Raw genomic sequence first — 16,864 nt, 5'->3', positions numbered from 1 at the left:
TGTTTCCTGTCTTTTGGGGCTGGCAAGATTCTGTTTTTTTGGGAATGGGTTCCACTACACCAGGATCCTTCCAGTCTCACTGAGCTACCACATTTATAAGAGCATCTGTGGGTAGAACCACCCAAGATGCAGATCAGCCAGCACCAAAGGTCTCAAGGAACACAGATTCATCTGGTGAAGAAGCATCGGTGGACCAACTCCCCTGCTGCTTCAACAATTCTAGGATATCACCAAATGTGACATATTCTAGACAGGATCTTGGGGAACTTTCTTTCATCCAGATCTGTGTCTTCTGTTACAGACTCTAGAGAGGAGTCTAGATGTTTCCATTTACAAGTTCATTTCCTAAGACGTTGTCTCAGGGGAATCTCTGGAGACAAGTCTAAATCAGGCTGGGAACTCAAACGTTGAGTATCCTCCAGGCCTAATGGAGCTGACTGTCCCAGGTGGTCTGAATAAGGAAAGTGACTTGCAGGATCCAAAAGAGGTTGGTATGGTGGCAAGCTTGAAGGTGGCACCTGACTTCTTGGTCTAGTCAAAACCCTTTCAAATGCTTTGAAAGCCGAGGCCACAATCAAAACTGAATGAATGTACATCTTATCCGAAGGAGGAGGAGGAGGAACAACCCTAGCTCCAACCAATGCTGGCTCTGAGGCTGACCTCTGAACTGAGCTATTGAGAGTCAAAGCCCTGAGAGATAGAAACGGCTCCAATAACTTCAGAGTTGACCCCACTCCTGGGGGCACAGTGATGACACTTCAGCTCCAAGACTTATCTTGATCCAAAAACATTGGAGATAAGAGAGTAAGTAAAACTGAAGGAGTCAAAATTGCCAGAACTGTCGGTTCTGACAGAGGTGCACCTGGGAGTTTGGACTTGTGGGAAATGGATTTAAAGTGCAGACCAGTACTGGAGACAGCAAGGAGGGTACTTGGACCCATACCTGGAGCACCCAAATGGGTCAGTGCTGAGAACCCCTAGTTGAATCTGCATCCTTAAGAATCTCCACATCATTTGACAGACATCCATTTCAGTGAAGCTTCTGGAAGACCAGATCGATCTTGAAGATGATTCCACAGATGAGAACTGGAGAATGGAGCTTAGGGCTCACTTGATCAGGAGAAAATCTTGGGTGAGGTAAGGGAAGGCAGATCTGAGGAACTGGTGGATCTGACTTCCTCGGTATCTTGGGTGCTAGACCCAAAGAATCTGTCCGATCCAGGGACCCTTTTGTAGTGTTTTCTATCTTTAGATCTCTGATGTCCCTCTCCAGGCTTTTCCTTATCCTTCTGTTCAGATGTGTCCATTTTCTTCACAGGAGAAAATGAAATTGGCTTTGAGGAAGTAGAAGTGGAGGGTTGAGAAACAAACCATGTCTAAAGTGGATGTAAACTTTTCAGGATTGTTTTTTCTTTATTTCCTTGAATGGCCCTGTCACCGAAAGAGGTACAAATGTTACAACTACCATCCAAATGGGTAGTGCCAAACAATATACACATAACTGAGTGTGGGTCTTGAGGCAGAATTTTATGTCGTCAGGCTGTGTACTTTTTAAACCTTTACACCTGGTCAGACATAAGAGAGGTAAAAAAAGCGCAATCTATAATTACAGACAATTGTAAAAGATACAGTTGAAATTTTTTTAACTATCTACTAAGTATTTTAAAACTATCCTGTACACTATTCTAAACTATGACAAAAGGATTGTTTAAACTTTTGAGTATGGAAGGAAAGGAATTAAGCTTAATAAAAAGCACTTATCCAACTGGAGAACAGTGCCCTCAGAAACATCTGAGCAGATCAGTCAGCAAAAGAGATCGGAAGTACTTAGGTGGAATGGAGGGAATTATGGGTAGGGGAGGAGTCAGAGCCTTGGATGCACAGCTTCATAAAAAAGACCCTAAGGTCAGATCTGGTTGGCTCAAACAAGCCAAAGGTTGAATTGGATGAAAACAGATAACAGTAGATCTCATGTTTAATTTCTAAAATAAAATATTATCCCACTTGTCTTTGAAATCACAAAATAAACGGTACCTTCATACCAGTTATCAAGCCCATTTAGTCCTTAGGATAACAGGCTGTCTAACATCAAACAGGAATGTCACAGGCTGTAGGCATCTCTCCTACATCCCACTCTCAGATCAAAGCTCAAGTCCTTCCAACAGTTCACTCCAAGGCTATAGGCCTCTCTCAGGTTCTACATTCAGCCTCAAAATCAGGTACTTCCATCAGACACAGCCCACAAGTTATGCTTCATAGAAAGCTCCAAATGGGACCTCTCAATCTATGATTCCAGGTCTTCCTTTCTGTACTTTTCCAATGTTCCTTCACTGAGAAACTACGTTAGCACTTAAGTCTATGCTCTTTTATATTAATGCAACTAGCAATTAAGTTCATCCTTTTTGCTAACTGCAGTGGGAACCACTATGAGAATCTTCCCACACTCTGTAGACTGCCACTAATGTTAAAAACATTTAAAGTCGCACACATTTTTCATCATCAACATATTACAGTCTCACTATTATACAACACTTTATACAAAATTTATAGATTCAAGAACTCAGCATGTTACAATATAATGTGTGTGTGTGTGTCTTGTGTCATACTTAGCAGGTAAGTACATTTTAGCGCTAAAACTGCACTTTATTTTTACTAATTCTGTGTTAGTGTTATATTTTTGCATTATTTACTGCGTCTTTGCACTTTAAATAATTTTAAAAGTATCTTTGTATTTAGCAATGTCTTTTTGCTATATTTTCATTATTTACTCTGTCATTGCACTTTAAATCAATTTACAGTACCTTTGTAATAAGTAATATCTGCTCGCTGATTTCTGTACTTTATGGGCACTCCCTGTGCTTAGTTTAGTTGGCTAATGTTTATTTATTTATTTTTTTGCAGTTTCTGCTTCTTCTAGTGATTTTACATTGAGAGGTTTGGACTCGGCTCTGGTGGTAGCAGAGAATAGACTGATTCCATTCTGAGCTGAGAATCGCTTCAAAGGACCCTAATACCCTAAGGGTAATCTGATTGGCAAGGGGGCCATTTTGTTTGTTTAGACAGTTTCTGTGCCTGGCTCATTTCTTGAGAGCTTTAAAACAATTGACTTCCATGCCTGAAATTTCTGCTAGGTTTGCTGTTATCCTGTGCAACCCTTAGCAGATAATTACATTTACCAGCTTAAACTGCACTTTTTGACAATTTCCAACTATGCTAGTGTTATATTTTTATATTACTTACTGTTTCCTTACAGTTTAAATAATTTTAAAAGTGCCTCTGTAATTAACAGCATTTTCTGCTGTTATTTATACTTTGTGGACACTCCCTGTGCTTAGTTTAGTTGGCTAATACTGTTTCTTTTAGCACTTTCTGCTTCTCCTGGTGATTTTTACATTAAGAAGGATTTGGACTGCACTCTGGTGGCAGTAAAGAGTAGCCTGATCTCATTCTGAGCTGGAGGTCACTTCAGCGGGATCTAAATGTAATCTACTGACTGGCCGGGGGGGGGGGGGATTTTGTTTGTTTAGTCAGGTTCTCTGTTTGTATAAAGTTGTTGCATTTTAGCAACACTGCTCATACTGCAGCAGCAGTTAGCAATGCTTCTCATTAATGCAAGCACTTAGAACTGAAGTTTTCCCTCTAAAATTTCTCAAAATTCACTTGGTCTAAGTTGCTCATACAGCAACTACTTTGGATGGTGAGGATCACTGCCCAGTGAGTTTATTCTTAGATAGTCTTGATAGAAACTTATATTTATTATACTCATACAGCAACCAAGCTAGTCAACTTTGTGTACCACCTCCTAGTTAAGGATCTGGAGCTATATGGATATGCATTTTCCAACTCTCTCTCCAGCCAGTTTGGAGGAAATGGGCATCTTGAAGCAATGTAGCAACTGTCTCATGTTTACTGACAACCATCTAATTCTTAAACAAACTGAAACAGTACAAGACAGATGCAGTTACACAATGTCAATGGAAACAACGCTCTCAGATAGAAGCATTTATAATACCAAGTAGGTTGTCAGAAACATGCACACACTATATTCACCACACATACTTTGTACCAGACATGTGGACCCTCATATACTGAGGCTCTTAAATGTAATCTTCCTAATCCCCAAAGGCCTCTGAGAAGTTGCACTCTCAATAAATATCCTCAGAAACCTCAAAAGCACTCTACCAAAATAGCACCCACCACAACATATACAGCCATATCTCACAGTATCTCGGCCTCTAAGCTCATAAGGCAAGCAACTACACAACCCAATATTTTGGTCATTGAGTACTCCATTGAGAGACACACAGATGTAACACTCACCAGGCTGAATAAGGAGAGAGTCATGGTTAGTTGCTTGTCAGGAACCAGGATCTGACTTGAACGAAAAGTACCAGTATAACTCAGTCATTGTTCATGTGTGTGTAAACAACCTGAAACACACCTACCTGGACTACAGCAAGAGAGAGCTAGAGAGAGAGAGAGACATAATAGAGTTCGCAGACTGTGTGTTCCAGGCCGGTATGAGCCTAGCATTGAGCAGCATTCTACCTCCTCCAAGGATGATGCCACAAAATAAAGAGAAGATAGCTGACTTTAACAACTGGCTTAGTTTTTGGTGTTATTCAAACGGGGTGCAATATCTGTCAGCCTAAGAGGATATGGCAGATCATAGTGCTTTGCTAGAGATGATTCACTTTAGGCTTTTGTATACTGACTACAACTTTGAGCTCCCCTACAGTGCCTTTTTAGGCATTGCCAATCTGATAAACATTCTGACGTAGCAAAACCAACACAAGAACATCTAAAGGTGTTATTGCTCAACACCAGGAACATAAACAAGAAACTCCATCACTTGCAGGCTCGCTTCATCCTGGTGAATGTAGACATTTGTGCAGTTACTAAGACTTGGTTTAAAGCTGTTGACAGCACCCCTGCAGTGCAGAGCTACAATATCTTTCACACATTTAGACCATCTACTGCATAGCAAGGGGCAAAAGGTGGACGTGTCAAAATTTACATCAAAATCTTACACACCTCAAGGCTGGTCAGTCAGTACAATGCATTTGAGCTTCTTCACATACTTAAACATAATGGTTACCCTCCCCATTCAGACCAACACCAACTTCATGTACGACTTTAACTACCCCACTATGGACTGGGAATCATACACAATGCCTAATATGCATGCCCAGAGATCTTGGACATTGTAAAACAAATACCCTGGACCAGCTAATCCATATTCTCACTAGGGGTACAAACAACTCTGGCCTGATCCTTACAAACATGGAGGAAGGTGATTGCATTGCCCCTACTAATGAGGTTGGACCATGAAGCTGTCTCCTTTGAAATAAATATAAAACCCAAAACTCTATCTAACCCTGGAACTTTTAGGAATTGTTCTATGATAAAAATGTATACTATTACGTGACACCTTAGCAAAATTCCAAGCCCCTCAAACCATGGGAACACCGCTACCTATGAGGAATGGTTCATGGAAACTCTGTATAATCATATTAACAGCTGTACCTACCCATAAGAAACACAGGACTAACTCAATAAACAAGCCACCCCACTGGAATCCAAGGATTAATAAGTTGTACAACAAAAGGAAGAAAATCATGGTGAAAATTAGGAGGTGCAATGACTGGCAAGATAAAAACTGTCTCATCAACCTAAACAAGGAACTCTGGGGTCTTACCAAGGATACCAAAGCCACATTTGATGTAAAAACAGCCTTCCACACCAAGGACAGTCACAAAGTTTTCTTCAGCTATGTCCACAATCTCACAGGCAATACACAACAATGTACTGAGTTAATTGTAAACGCAGCCATCTGTACTGAACCAGAAGATACAACAAATAAACTAGCTGACAAATTTAGCTTCTATTTTAACCCCCTCCACTCTAGATACCCACAGGAAATACTCACTACCATTACCCCCCCAGATGTCATGAGGGAAAAGGCCCTCAAGGCCAAGAACATTGAACTCCACTTAAAGAAATCCCAATCCCTCAGATCCACATGCTCCAGGGATCTAAACCTTGTCATCACAATGAACAAAACATGCTGGAGGGATAGGTTCCTGACCCAAAGACTCCCCATACTCTGGAATAGACTGCCCATACATGTCAAGCAGAGTGCCTCCTTCGTCCTCTTCAAAAGGAACCTTGACGATTGGATGGGAGATAGGAAATTCACCCCAGGGATCACATCAGTCACCCTGCTAGACAGGGGTCCAGTGAAGTAAATATTGTGGGAAGAAATATCCAAGGAATTGTTATGGCTAGGCTTGTATAGGCCCTAGGGCCAATAGCTTAGTACCAACCTATGAACTGATGGGCCCCAATAATATCCTAGTACACTTCCTTAATAGCATAAAATGAACTACTGGGCCCACTAGAATCACTATTTAACCACACACTCCAAACAGGTTTGTGCTGAATGAAAGGACTGCAGTGGTCATCCCACTGCACAAGGGTGGGCCATCCATGGACCTGGGGTACTAAAGACCCATAAGCCTGACTAGTCTAACATGTAAAGCTGTGGAAAGAATAATCATTGATATGTTAAATGACAACACAGGAAAATTACAAACACTAGATCCAACTTTGTTTTTGTCAAGGGCAGATCATGCCTACTCAGTCTGATGGACTTCTCTCAGAAGGTCAGCACACAAATCAACGAGGGCAGGATGGTGCACACTGTCTACCTCAATGTGGCCAAAGCATTCAACACAATACCCCACTTGGGCATTGTAAACAAGCTCAATGAATTAGGTATTAACCATTATGTCACCCACTGGCTAGCCAAATGGCTCATATACAAGGCCCAAGAAATTAGGATAGAGGAGTCTAACTCCACAAAAAGGCTATTCACTAGCCGAGTGCCTCAGGGCTCAGTGCTAGGGATGCTCCAGTTTGGCATCTACTTTGCTGAACTCAAGGCAAATGTCAAAGGCTTCTGGCTGACCAAGCTTGCAGGCAGTTACAAATTAGGTGCAGTTAGTGAATGCCCCAAGACACAAATACCCTCCAAAAAGTCCTAATACAGACTAATAACTGGTGCCTGAGTCAATATCTTAAACTCAGTGCTAAGAAGTCCACAATAGTATCTTTCAGTACGACAGCCACCGTGGCAAGTTACTACAGTGACAATATCTCTACCCCAAGAGTAGACCCAGTAGTCAAGGATTTGGGAACACATGTAGACAGTGACTTGGCCTTTGACTAACATGTCTCTACTGAAGCAAAGCAAGGAAATTACTTTATGTTGTACAGCGTATAAGGAAGGGATTGGAATGCAGGTGCAAATATGTTGTAGATCTCACTGATGTTATTATTCCACTGTACTCATAAGATCAGTTACTGAGTACAGTGCCCCCTTTGGCATGTATCTGACCAGGCATATGCAACAACTGGAGTGTCTACAGAGGTTCCTCACAAAAAGAATAAATGGTTTAAAAAACACGTCCTATGGAAACTGCCTCAAAGTCTTGTTCTTATACTCTGTCTCCTACAGGCTGCTGAGAGGCAGCCTATGCCTGACATGCAAACCATACTCTGATTCAGCCTTAATGGACCTATTGCACATCTGCAAAACAAATATCAGAAATATCTAATCCAGGGATGTAAACCTCACCTGCAACAGGAATAGGACATACTTGAGGGACAGGTCTGTGTCTCAGAGGCTACCCCTTGTCTGCAACAAGCTTTCGATCCATGTGAAAATAAGTTCTTCCATGCATTTATTCAAATGAAACTTAGATCAGAGGATGGGAACTTGTAAATTTACTCCGGGTCTGGTGCCTATGTCTCTGCTAGAGAGAGGAAGCTTGTAGATGCTCGACCACTCATGCCTAAGTTTATAAATCCCCACAAAACCTAAGACACCAATACCGTTCTAATATTTCTAGGAAGCCTGGCCAGGCTTAAAAAGGCCCTTTAGGTTCATTAGCCTAGTATTCTCCTATGATTCCACAGACAGACAGACAGACATATAGATATGTGGCACCAAATAATCACTTCTAGCACAAACCATGAACTCTAAGATGAATACTGACTACAGCAAGTAAAACAGCCTTACGAAGAGCCTGAATTAAAAACAGAAGAAAATTTGTCTCAACAACTTTAAACATAACAAAAAAAAAAAAAGTAACTCTAGAATTAGGATCTGTTGACAAGTGCACGGAAAGGCTGAATTGGACTATTGAGGTATATAATCATACTTTCTAAAAATATTAGGACATAAAACACACAAAGAATGCCCTTAACATTCCTCAGACTGTTTTAACTTGGTGACCTTGTTCTTAGCAAGCTGTGGAAAGCCAAAACTGGACAATAATACGTAAGAATGGTCTCAGCCAAAAGCAAAACAACTAGATTAGGACTCACATATCTTTGTAAGAATAAATTAAAATGTGCAATAAAACTCAGCAATTATATTTTTAACCCACAACAACTGATAATATATATAAAAACTCAAAAACAGTTTGCTAAAACAGACAATAAAATAATAATATAAAAGCTGCCCAAAATAAATTGGAAACTATGAAATCCAGAATTGGCAGGAAGTGACTCTATTAAGCAAATACACTTAAGTCAGTGAAAACAGATAAAATCTGAGAAACAATGGTCTTGCACCAACTTACTTTTGTTAAAAATTCAAACCGAATATTATAAAATAGCAACTGGATATACATTGCCATTTCACTAGAAAAGAAGGCTAAAGGATTTAATGAAGGCACACAAGGAAAGTACAGTTGTTTAAAATCTTACCATAACAGTAAATGTCCTTCTGTTCACTGCTGCAGTATTCATAACTGAAGGGATCTCCTGCCAAGGACAGCCCAACGTCCAGCCAATATACCAAAGCCTTTAGTATTTACAGGTGCCATATGTCACACATATGCTGCTTGCGCAAAGTGTAGGGCATAAAAGTGATGAACAGAGGCACACACTCAGAACTGAAAAAAATCCCAGAAGGAACAGAATGTCCTCATGGACAAAGAAGAACATGTTCATGCAGTAGGAAAAAAGAGAAAGGAGACACTCGGACAAGAGGGCAAGAAAGAATAGGCTAGAACAAAGGGGGCAGAAAGAAGGGAGCGAATACTGCAACAGTGAAGAGAAGGACCTCTACTGTTATGGTAGGATTTTACACAACTGTACTATGCCCTGGATATGGTACACGGGCTTGCTGTACCACCGGGTCTTGCACGCATCTATGAAGCTGAAAGCTATGCATTTGGTAGTTTTACTACTATCAGGGTCTCCCAAGTTGGTTTCAACACAGATGCCAGACTAATGATGTACCACCCATCTGGGCAGCAGCAGATGGGCAATGTTGAAGGAGGAAGATCACGTTTGATGCGACAATGCAAGCTACCAATTGTGTACTCCATGAAGTTAGACCCAGATGTTGGCCCAGCTCAGAAAGTTCCAGTAGCTATACAGAACAGGGTCAAAGACGAGCTAGATAAAATGGTGTAATTTGTCCAGTTGAAGAACCTACTGAATGGGTATCTTCCATGGTGGTAGCTCATAAGAAATGCCCAGATGGTATCAGAATATGTATTGATCCACGAGATTTGAACAAGGCACTGAAAAGACCTCATCATCCAATACATACAGTCAAAGTTGCAGCACTGATGCCAAATGCCACTGTTTTTTTTTTTTTTTATCTTGGAATGCAAAGACTTCATTTTGGTAAATTTTGCTTGACAAGAAATCCTCATTGCTAACTACGTTCAGTACTCCTTTTGGCAGGTGCAGATTTTTGAGAATGCCATTTGGGATAAATTCTGCCAGTGAAGTCTTTCAACGTGCAATGCAGCAAATTTTTTCTGGGTATCCCTGGGCTATTATAGTAGATGATATTCTAGTAGGAGGTAATGGTGAAGGTGAGCACAAAAGAAACCTCGAGAAAGTTCTGGACAGAGCTCGTCAAGTGAATCTTAAGCTGAATCCTAAGATGTGCAAGTTTAGCTTACGAGAAGTTATTTATGTTGGTCATCTGTTTACCAGTTCAGGCTTACAACCAGACCCTTCCAAGCAAACAGGCAGTCTTGAGATGCCAGCTCCAGACAATGTTCATGCCTTTCAACGCTTTCTTAGCATGATTAACTACCTAGGCAAGTTCATTCCAAATTTAGCTTTACATGTCAGCTTAGAGAGCTGACATGTAAAGCTGTATCCTGGTCATGATTGGAACAGCACCAAAGGGCATTTGATGTCCTGAAAAAGAGAACTGCCTGTCCACCAACTCTCAGATACAATGTTCACAAACCAGTAACTCTTTCTTGTGATGCTTAGAAATTTGGTTTTGGTGCAGTCATTCTTCAAGAGGGTCAACTTGTTGCCTATGCATCCACATTTCTAACCCAAACTGAAATGCAGTATGCTCAGACAGAGAAAGAACTCTTAGCAATTGTGTTTGCATGTTCAAAGTTCCATGATTATATTTATGGTAGACATATCCAGATCAAAACAGGCCACCAGCCTCTACTCGCTATTTTGAGAAAGCCTACGCATTTTCTCCAGCCAGATTGCAACGTATGATGTTGAGACTGCAGAAGTACAGTTTCAATCTTCTTTACACAAAAGGCAAACTACTTTATTTTGCTGATACATTATCCAGATCACCCAGAAGTACCACTGAAGAACATGAGAATGAGAAATTTGATTTTGAAGTCATGAAAGTGAGTGATTTTTCTTCCACACTTGTCTCAATGAGCTTAGAAATTATATAGCCTCAGATCCTGTTTTACAAAAGCTCAACCACTTAATCAATCGAGAATGGCTGTGAAAGCAATCTAGTTTACCTCAAGAAGTGCAACCTTATTTTCCTTACAGACATGAGATTTTGTCTGACAATGGTATTGTCATGAAAGGTCCAAAAGTAACTGTTCCAAAGTCCTTGCAACAAGAGTATATTGCTATCTTGCATCGTAGCCACCCAGGAACCGATTCTACTAAAAGGAGGGCGAGAGGACTAGTATTTTGGCCTTCTATGTCACAAGACATTGACACAGCACTTTCATCTTGTTCTGTATGTAATAGTAAAAGCCACATCAACAGAAGAACCACTTCAGCTAAACCAGATTCCTGGACTATCGTGGATGAGTCTGTACAAAGTTATTTCTGACAATGGTACACAGTTTACTAGCCAGCAATTCAAAAGATTTGTCGAAGAGTGGAACTTTAGTCATGCTACAAGTAGTCCTGCGTACCTGCAGTCAAATGGTTTGGCAGAACGTGCAGTGCAAAGTGCAAAACAGTTACTAAAAAGGTTGAAACGAGGCAATAGTGCAAAACAGTTACTAAAGAAGTTGAAATGAGACAATAGTGATGTTTTCCTGAATCTCTTCAATCCCAGAAATATTCCTCATGATAAACATCTTGGTTCACCTGCCCAGAGACTTCTGTCGAGACAAACCAGAACTACCTTATCAATCGGCAGTAGTTTATTGGTCCCAAGTGCTAAGAATAACAGATTTGTGAAAGCCCATCTGTTAAAGAAACGTCTATCTCAGAAGTCTTATTACATTAAGTCCAGCAAACCGCTAAATCCATTACATGAAGGAGAGACAGTGAGAATGGAAACGTGCAAAGGTTATAGATTGGAGTTGTGAAGAGTATTTGCCCACACCCAAGATCGTACATTGTGGAATCACAAGGAGTAGAGTTTAGGCGGAACTGGAAACATTTAATGCCAGTGTCCAAGCTTATATACAGCACCTAGTCTGTGAGAAAGACTCTTTATCTCAGAGTGAGTCATCCAACATTGCAGTTCCTGAGGAAGTTCCAGCAAATATCTCTGTTCCTGAGATGAATCCTGAAGTTCCTGATATGAGTTGTTCATCGAAGACTGTTCCTGTTGCTAAACCCAATTCTGAATACTATGTTACTAAATCAGGTCGTATTTCCAGACCATGTTACAGATACATGGCAACTTGGACATGAGCATTGTGTTTTTTTCTAATCTCTGTATTATTGCATGTCTTATTCCAATGTCACTTCATTGAGGGCAATTTATTTAAGAGCAAGGATGTAGATCAGTGTGTATGTACAGCTTTAAGAAACTTTCTAGGGGCTTGAACAAGTGTATAAATACTGAGCATGTGCGAGCCTGACTGCCTTTTTGTAGTTAGCTGTTAAGATGTAAGTATGTATTCCTGGGTAGTCTGTCAGTTAATCATTTTGTTTATATTTTGTAATGTTGCTATTCATCCTGATGTGTTTTTATGTAATAAAGCATATAAACGAACTACCCCACCTGTTCGTTATCTATACTAGAGAAGGACAAGCGACAACTGTGACCTAAGTGTGTATGGAATCAAAGTCTGGCTACAATGGAGGTAACTATTCTTAAGTGGATACCACTACTTCCCACAAAATCTTCATTAAATAATCTAATTTGGCTCTACATATTCAGTGAAACTTAGAGTGATATTTTTAAACCAGGCACATTTGGTATCCTTATGACTTTTAGGACATCAGAAAGTTGTTGTCATTTTCTAATAGGTTCATAGGTAGGTACTAGGCTATCTGCCCAAAGGCATTTATAAGCCTAGCCAGAATGTGATGGCTTTCGCCATCCGCTTAGATTAGTTCCCTGTGCCTCTGTCCAGCAGAGCCATTGAAGTGATCCCCGAGGTAAACTTTCTGTTTCCCATCCACTCGTCAAGGTTTCTTTTGAAGAGTGTTAGCGAGGAGCTCTGCCTAATGTAGATTGGGATCTTGTTCCAAAGCATGGGAAGCCTCTGGGACAGGAATCTATCCCTCCAGCAATAATCCCTTATTTCATGCAAGTACACACAGTGACCTGCTCTTTAACACAGTATGAAATATATAGTTATAGTTCAGAGCATGCCACATACTGCGGTGGTGGTGGTGCTGCGGTAGCGTTGACGCCTCACAGTAAGATGTTGTCCTGTTCGATTCTCAGCTAGAGCGTCTTCTGTGTGGAGATATGCGTGAATGGGTGTACCTTCGTTGAAGGTTGTGCATCAGAGCTGGCAACTCGGTATGTAAAAATCTACTGCCAATCATTAGCGGACCAGAGTTCCGCTGTGGCGACCCCTAACTGGGAAAAGCCGAAAGAAGACCAGTTCAGAGTATGCCACACTCCAGCAAGGCAGTGTATAAATATTCACAACTTTAATGATCAGACTATAGGGGTAGGGTCTGAGTCCTTCAGATTGTGTCATTTCCATTACAAATAAGATGACAGGATAACACATTATAAGCAGAAGTGCAAGCTAGCCATGAGTTATATACATGCTAAGCTTGCAAATCTGAACTTGTCTAATCTAATTTATACAGATGCTGAAGGTATATTTAAGCTATGATATTTGAGAAAGCTATGCTTCAATGGCTTCAGTACTGTTTGAAAATTAAACATCAGTGTCGTGTTACCAGGATCTGAAGATGCTTCAGGTACCTCTGAGATCTAACAGAGTAAAAACACCTGACTAAAATAAGAGTTATTTACAAATTTATTTTATTTAGGCGGGTAAAGGTGAACCTTTACCTTGAGAAAGCCTGGTAGTGACTGGGAGAAAGCGCTTGGTTTTAATTTGGAGATCTAACAAAAGCTTTTGAATAAGCTGCGTTTGTGTTGGTATTGGCCACGCAAAAGGATTTACAGCATTGTACTTAATTGTTGCTTTTCGGGTCCTGTTGTGCTGACTTTGTTCTTTTGGCTTGGGCTACATTCATTTTTGACTTTACTGAACCTCACCTAATGTTACACAGGAGACACGAAAAGAGTAAACAGTGGAACTTTATGTAGAACAGAAAACTAGGGGCTTTCTAATATTGCGGATACATGTGTGAGTACTTACTAGCTGAAGGTAAAGGGAAGTCACGCAGGGGGTCTGCTGAAGCTGAGGTAAACCTGGGGATATAAAATGCTTCAAAATGGAAGACACAAGCGAAACAAAAAGGTACAGATGGAAGTTCCTCTGTTCAAATATCCTGTAATTCTGGCTTCTTTAACAGCTACACAAAACAGATTCAGTATACATAAAATGGTGCCTACAGTAAAACGGGAAAATGACAGTTTAACAGTATATAAGTGTTGGTTCAAATAGAAGATACTGAGCTAAAAACAATAATTGTTTAGTTCTAGTTTCTCTTTTTAATGCACATTCTGATATTCTATTATCACTACCACTGTAAAAGTTCAAACAAGAGAAACAAATCTAGACTTCTGTGGAAAGCAGGACATTCAACAATGAGCCATTATATTTTGCAACAAAGGAAATAAAAGCTGTCGGTGTCTTTCATCATGTAACCTAGCTCTGGTATACAATATTATAGGATCAAAGGAATCTGCGTGAGCAAACCCAGCAGCAGGAGCCTTACCCCCCCCAACACACACAACCACCCACCCACAAACGCGGCCTACTGGCTTTGAAGAGGAAGCTAAGAATGAGAGGTAACATGATAAGCTTGCAGTGCATATAAGACATTTACATAAAAGAAAAAAAAAAGATCAGTGTTAGGGAGAAAAACAAAGAAAGATGCATTACTGCCTAAATTTTGGAAATTCCCTGCAGCCTGAGGGGACTCACCTGGCAGTATGAGCGAGTCGTTTCAAAGCCTGAATAAGAACATCTCCCTCATTCTTTAGACTGTCTAATAGTTTTTCATTTGAAGTGATCTGAAATAAAAACAAACATTATCAGTTGACTATAAGTTGTAGTTTACAGCAGATTTAAAGCATGACAGATCAAACAGCAAAATATTTTCTAACTGCACTTTTTCAATTAGTAAGTTTTCTCCAAATACACTGTAACCATCTAAATGAAAAATCCACCCTTTTAGCATTCCTGATGAACAAAACAATGAATAATTGACACTGTGACTGTTTAGCTTTAGAATTAGTGTCAAGAAAAAGTATTACTGTACGCCAACAGAAAACAATCATGTTCACATACACCCATGAGTAAATATACTGAAAAAATCTGTTTATTGTAACTTGCATATTTATTCTTTATATACTGGAAACATATTCCTTTGTCAAACTGCCTGATCATTTCAGCTGATGAACCAGTCTAACAAAATGTTTTTTCTTCTGCATTAAGTTATAAATAAACAGACACTTGTGTTGAAGAAATAAATGACAAATGTGACATTATTCATGAACAGGTACATAAATGTCTGAACCAATGACAATGTTAGATGAGTAAAATACAGATCAAATTATACTTGCTGTTTAAAACAGATGGTCAAATATAAATTATTTTAGTCCTTAACTCTTTCAGCTGTTAATTTTAAATGTAACAAGACACATATCACTGTACCATCTCTGCCAGAAGGACATATTTTCTATATGGCTGCTGTTTTTTCTAATTTGCCCAGTTTAGCAAACAATAGCTTCCAATTATCCCTGACTATCAATGATATCACCTGGCATTCTCTCAAAATGTTACTCTCTCTACCCTAAAACACTTTTCAGAAAAACATGGAAGATTACTTGGTAAACTACAGTTTGTCTTTTACCATTGAAAATACATGCTACTCTACATTTTCTTAATCGTTTAATGTTCTAAGTCAAAAGTATCAGTATCAGCTAAGTTTCACTGGTGCAGAGCCTTTGTCCCTTATTACTTTTGGCTTTGCTGCGGATTCAAAACATTAGTTGAGAGCAATACTGACAAATTCTGAAAATCTTAAGCTCCAGTCACACCTCACAACTACTATACTCTTCAGTTTGAATTCTCTGCAATGAGCAAACATACCTCAAAGAATAATACAGACAAGAATATAAAATGTATAGGTTCATATGTGTACACTAGGCTTACAACCACTAGGGCCTTTATAAGCCTAGCCATGCTACCCAAATTTATCCCATGAGTTATTGTGCCTTAGAGGTTATTTTAAGGGGTGTATGTTAGTTAGGGCATGCTTTAACAGCTGCCTCTGTCCATCAGACACATAGGTATCAGAACAGGGGTAAATTTCCAATTTCCCATTCACTAGTCTAGGTTTAGGGAAGGGCTCTGTTTCACATGGATTCTACAGAATGGGGATTCTCTGAGATACATACATGCCTGTCCCTTCAAAATGTCCTGTTTAATTTGCAAGCAAAGTTTAAATCCTTAGCTCTAGTAGATCTGGTGCTGTTCGTTTTGCAGAGATACAAAAGTTCCATCAGAGCAGGATCCAAGGATGCCTTGTATGCCAGGCATAAATTGCTTCTCAGCAGTCTGTAGGAAACAGAGTAAAGCGATAGGGCTTTGAGGCGATCTACATAGGACACTGTCTTTATGTCCTGTATTCTTTTTGTGAGGAACCTCTGTGGACATTCCATTTATTTCATGTACTTGTTCAAGTGCATACTGAAGGGGACATTATATTCAATGATGGGTCTGATGAGAGATGACTATAAAAGGCAAGAAGACTTTCCTGGACATAGATGCCGTGCCCTTACCCATAAGTTGAGTGATATAAAATGATATTCTTACTGTCTTAGGCATATGTTGGTTGAAAGCCAGGTTACTATCTACATGAGTTCCCAAAGCCTTTGTGTCTATTTTTAGGAGTGTTTTATCAATAAGGTAGTTACTCTGGATGGCTGACGTCCCAAAAGATACTATTATGCATTTCTTGGCATTGAGTTTTAAGCTGCAGCTTTGGCACCAGTCATTTGTTTTTGTTGCACTTTCATGTAAGATGTTAGTATCTTGGGGGTTTCTGTTATTGCTCCTAGCTTGCAATCTTCTGCAACTTGGTAAGCCAGAGGTCCTTGACATTGGCACTGACTTCTTAAAAATAGATGCTAAAGAGGAGCATCCCTGCACAGACCCTTGGGGGTTTCCACTGGTGATTAACCTTTTTTGTGGAGGTGGTCTCTCCA

The 16,864-nt window shown here is 40.0% G+C and overlaps 1 protein-coding gene across 1 annotated transcript in view; it reads right to left on the bottom strand.

Annotated features, from left to right (window-relative positions):
• ULK4 (unc-51 like kinase 4) overlaps positions 1–16,864 on the bottom strand; it is a 4,087,308-nt gene that overhangs the window by 132,795 nt on the left and 3,937,649 nt on the right. The window contains exon 36 of the mRNA XM_044064733.1: positions 14,577–14,665. Within this exon, the coding sequence (XP_043920668.1) occupies positions 14,577–14,665 (89 nt within the window). The remainder of the gene's footprint in view (positions 1–14,576; positions 14,666–16,864) is intronic.

Source organism: Protopterus annectens, chromosome 3.part0 (genome assembly GCF_019279795.1).
Source record: "Protopterus annectens isolate FY-2018-M chromosome 3.part0, PAN1.0, whole genome shotgun sequence".
NCBI lineage: Eukaryota > Metazoa > Chordata > Ceratodontiformes > Protopteridae > Protopterus > Protopterus annectens.
Note: the sequence above shows the minus strand (reverse complement) of the source record. Positions and strands in the feature narration are given on the sequence as shown.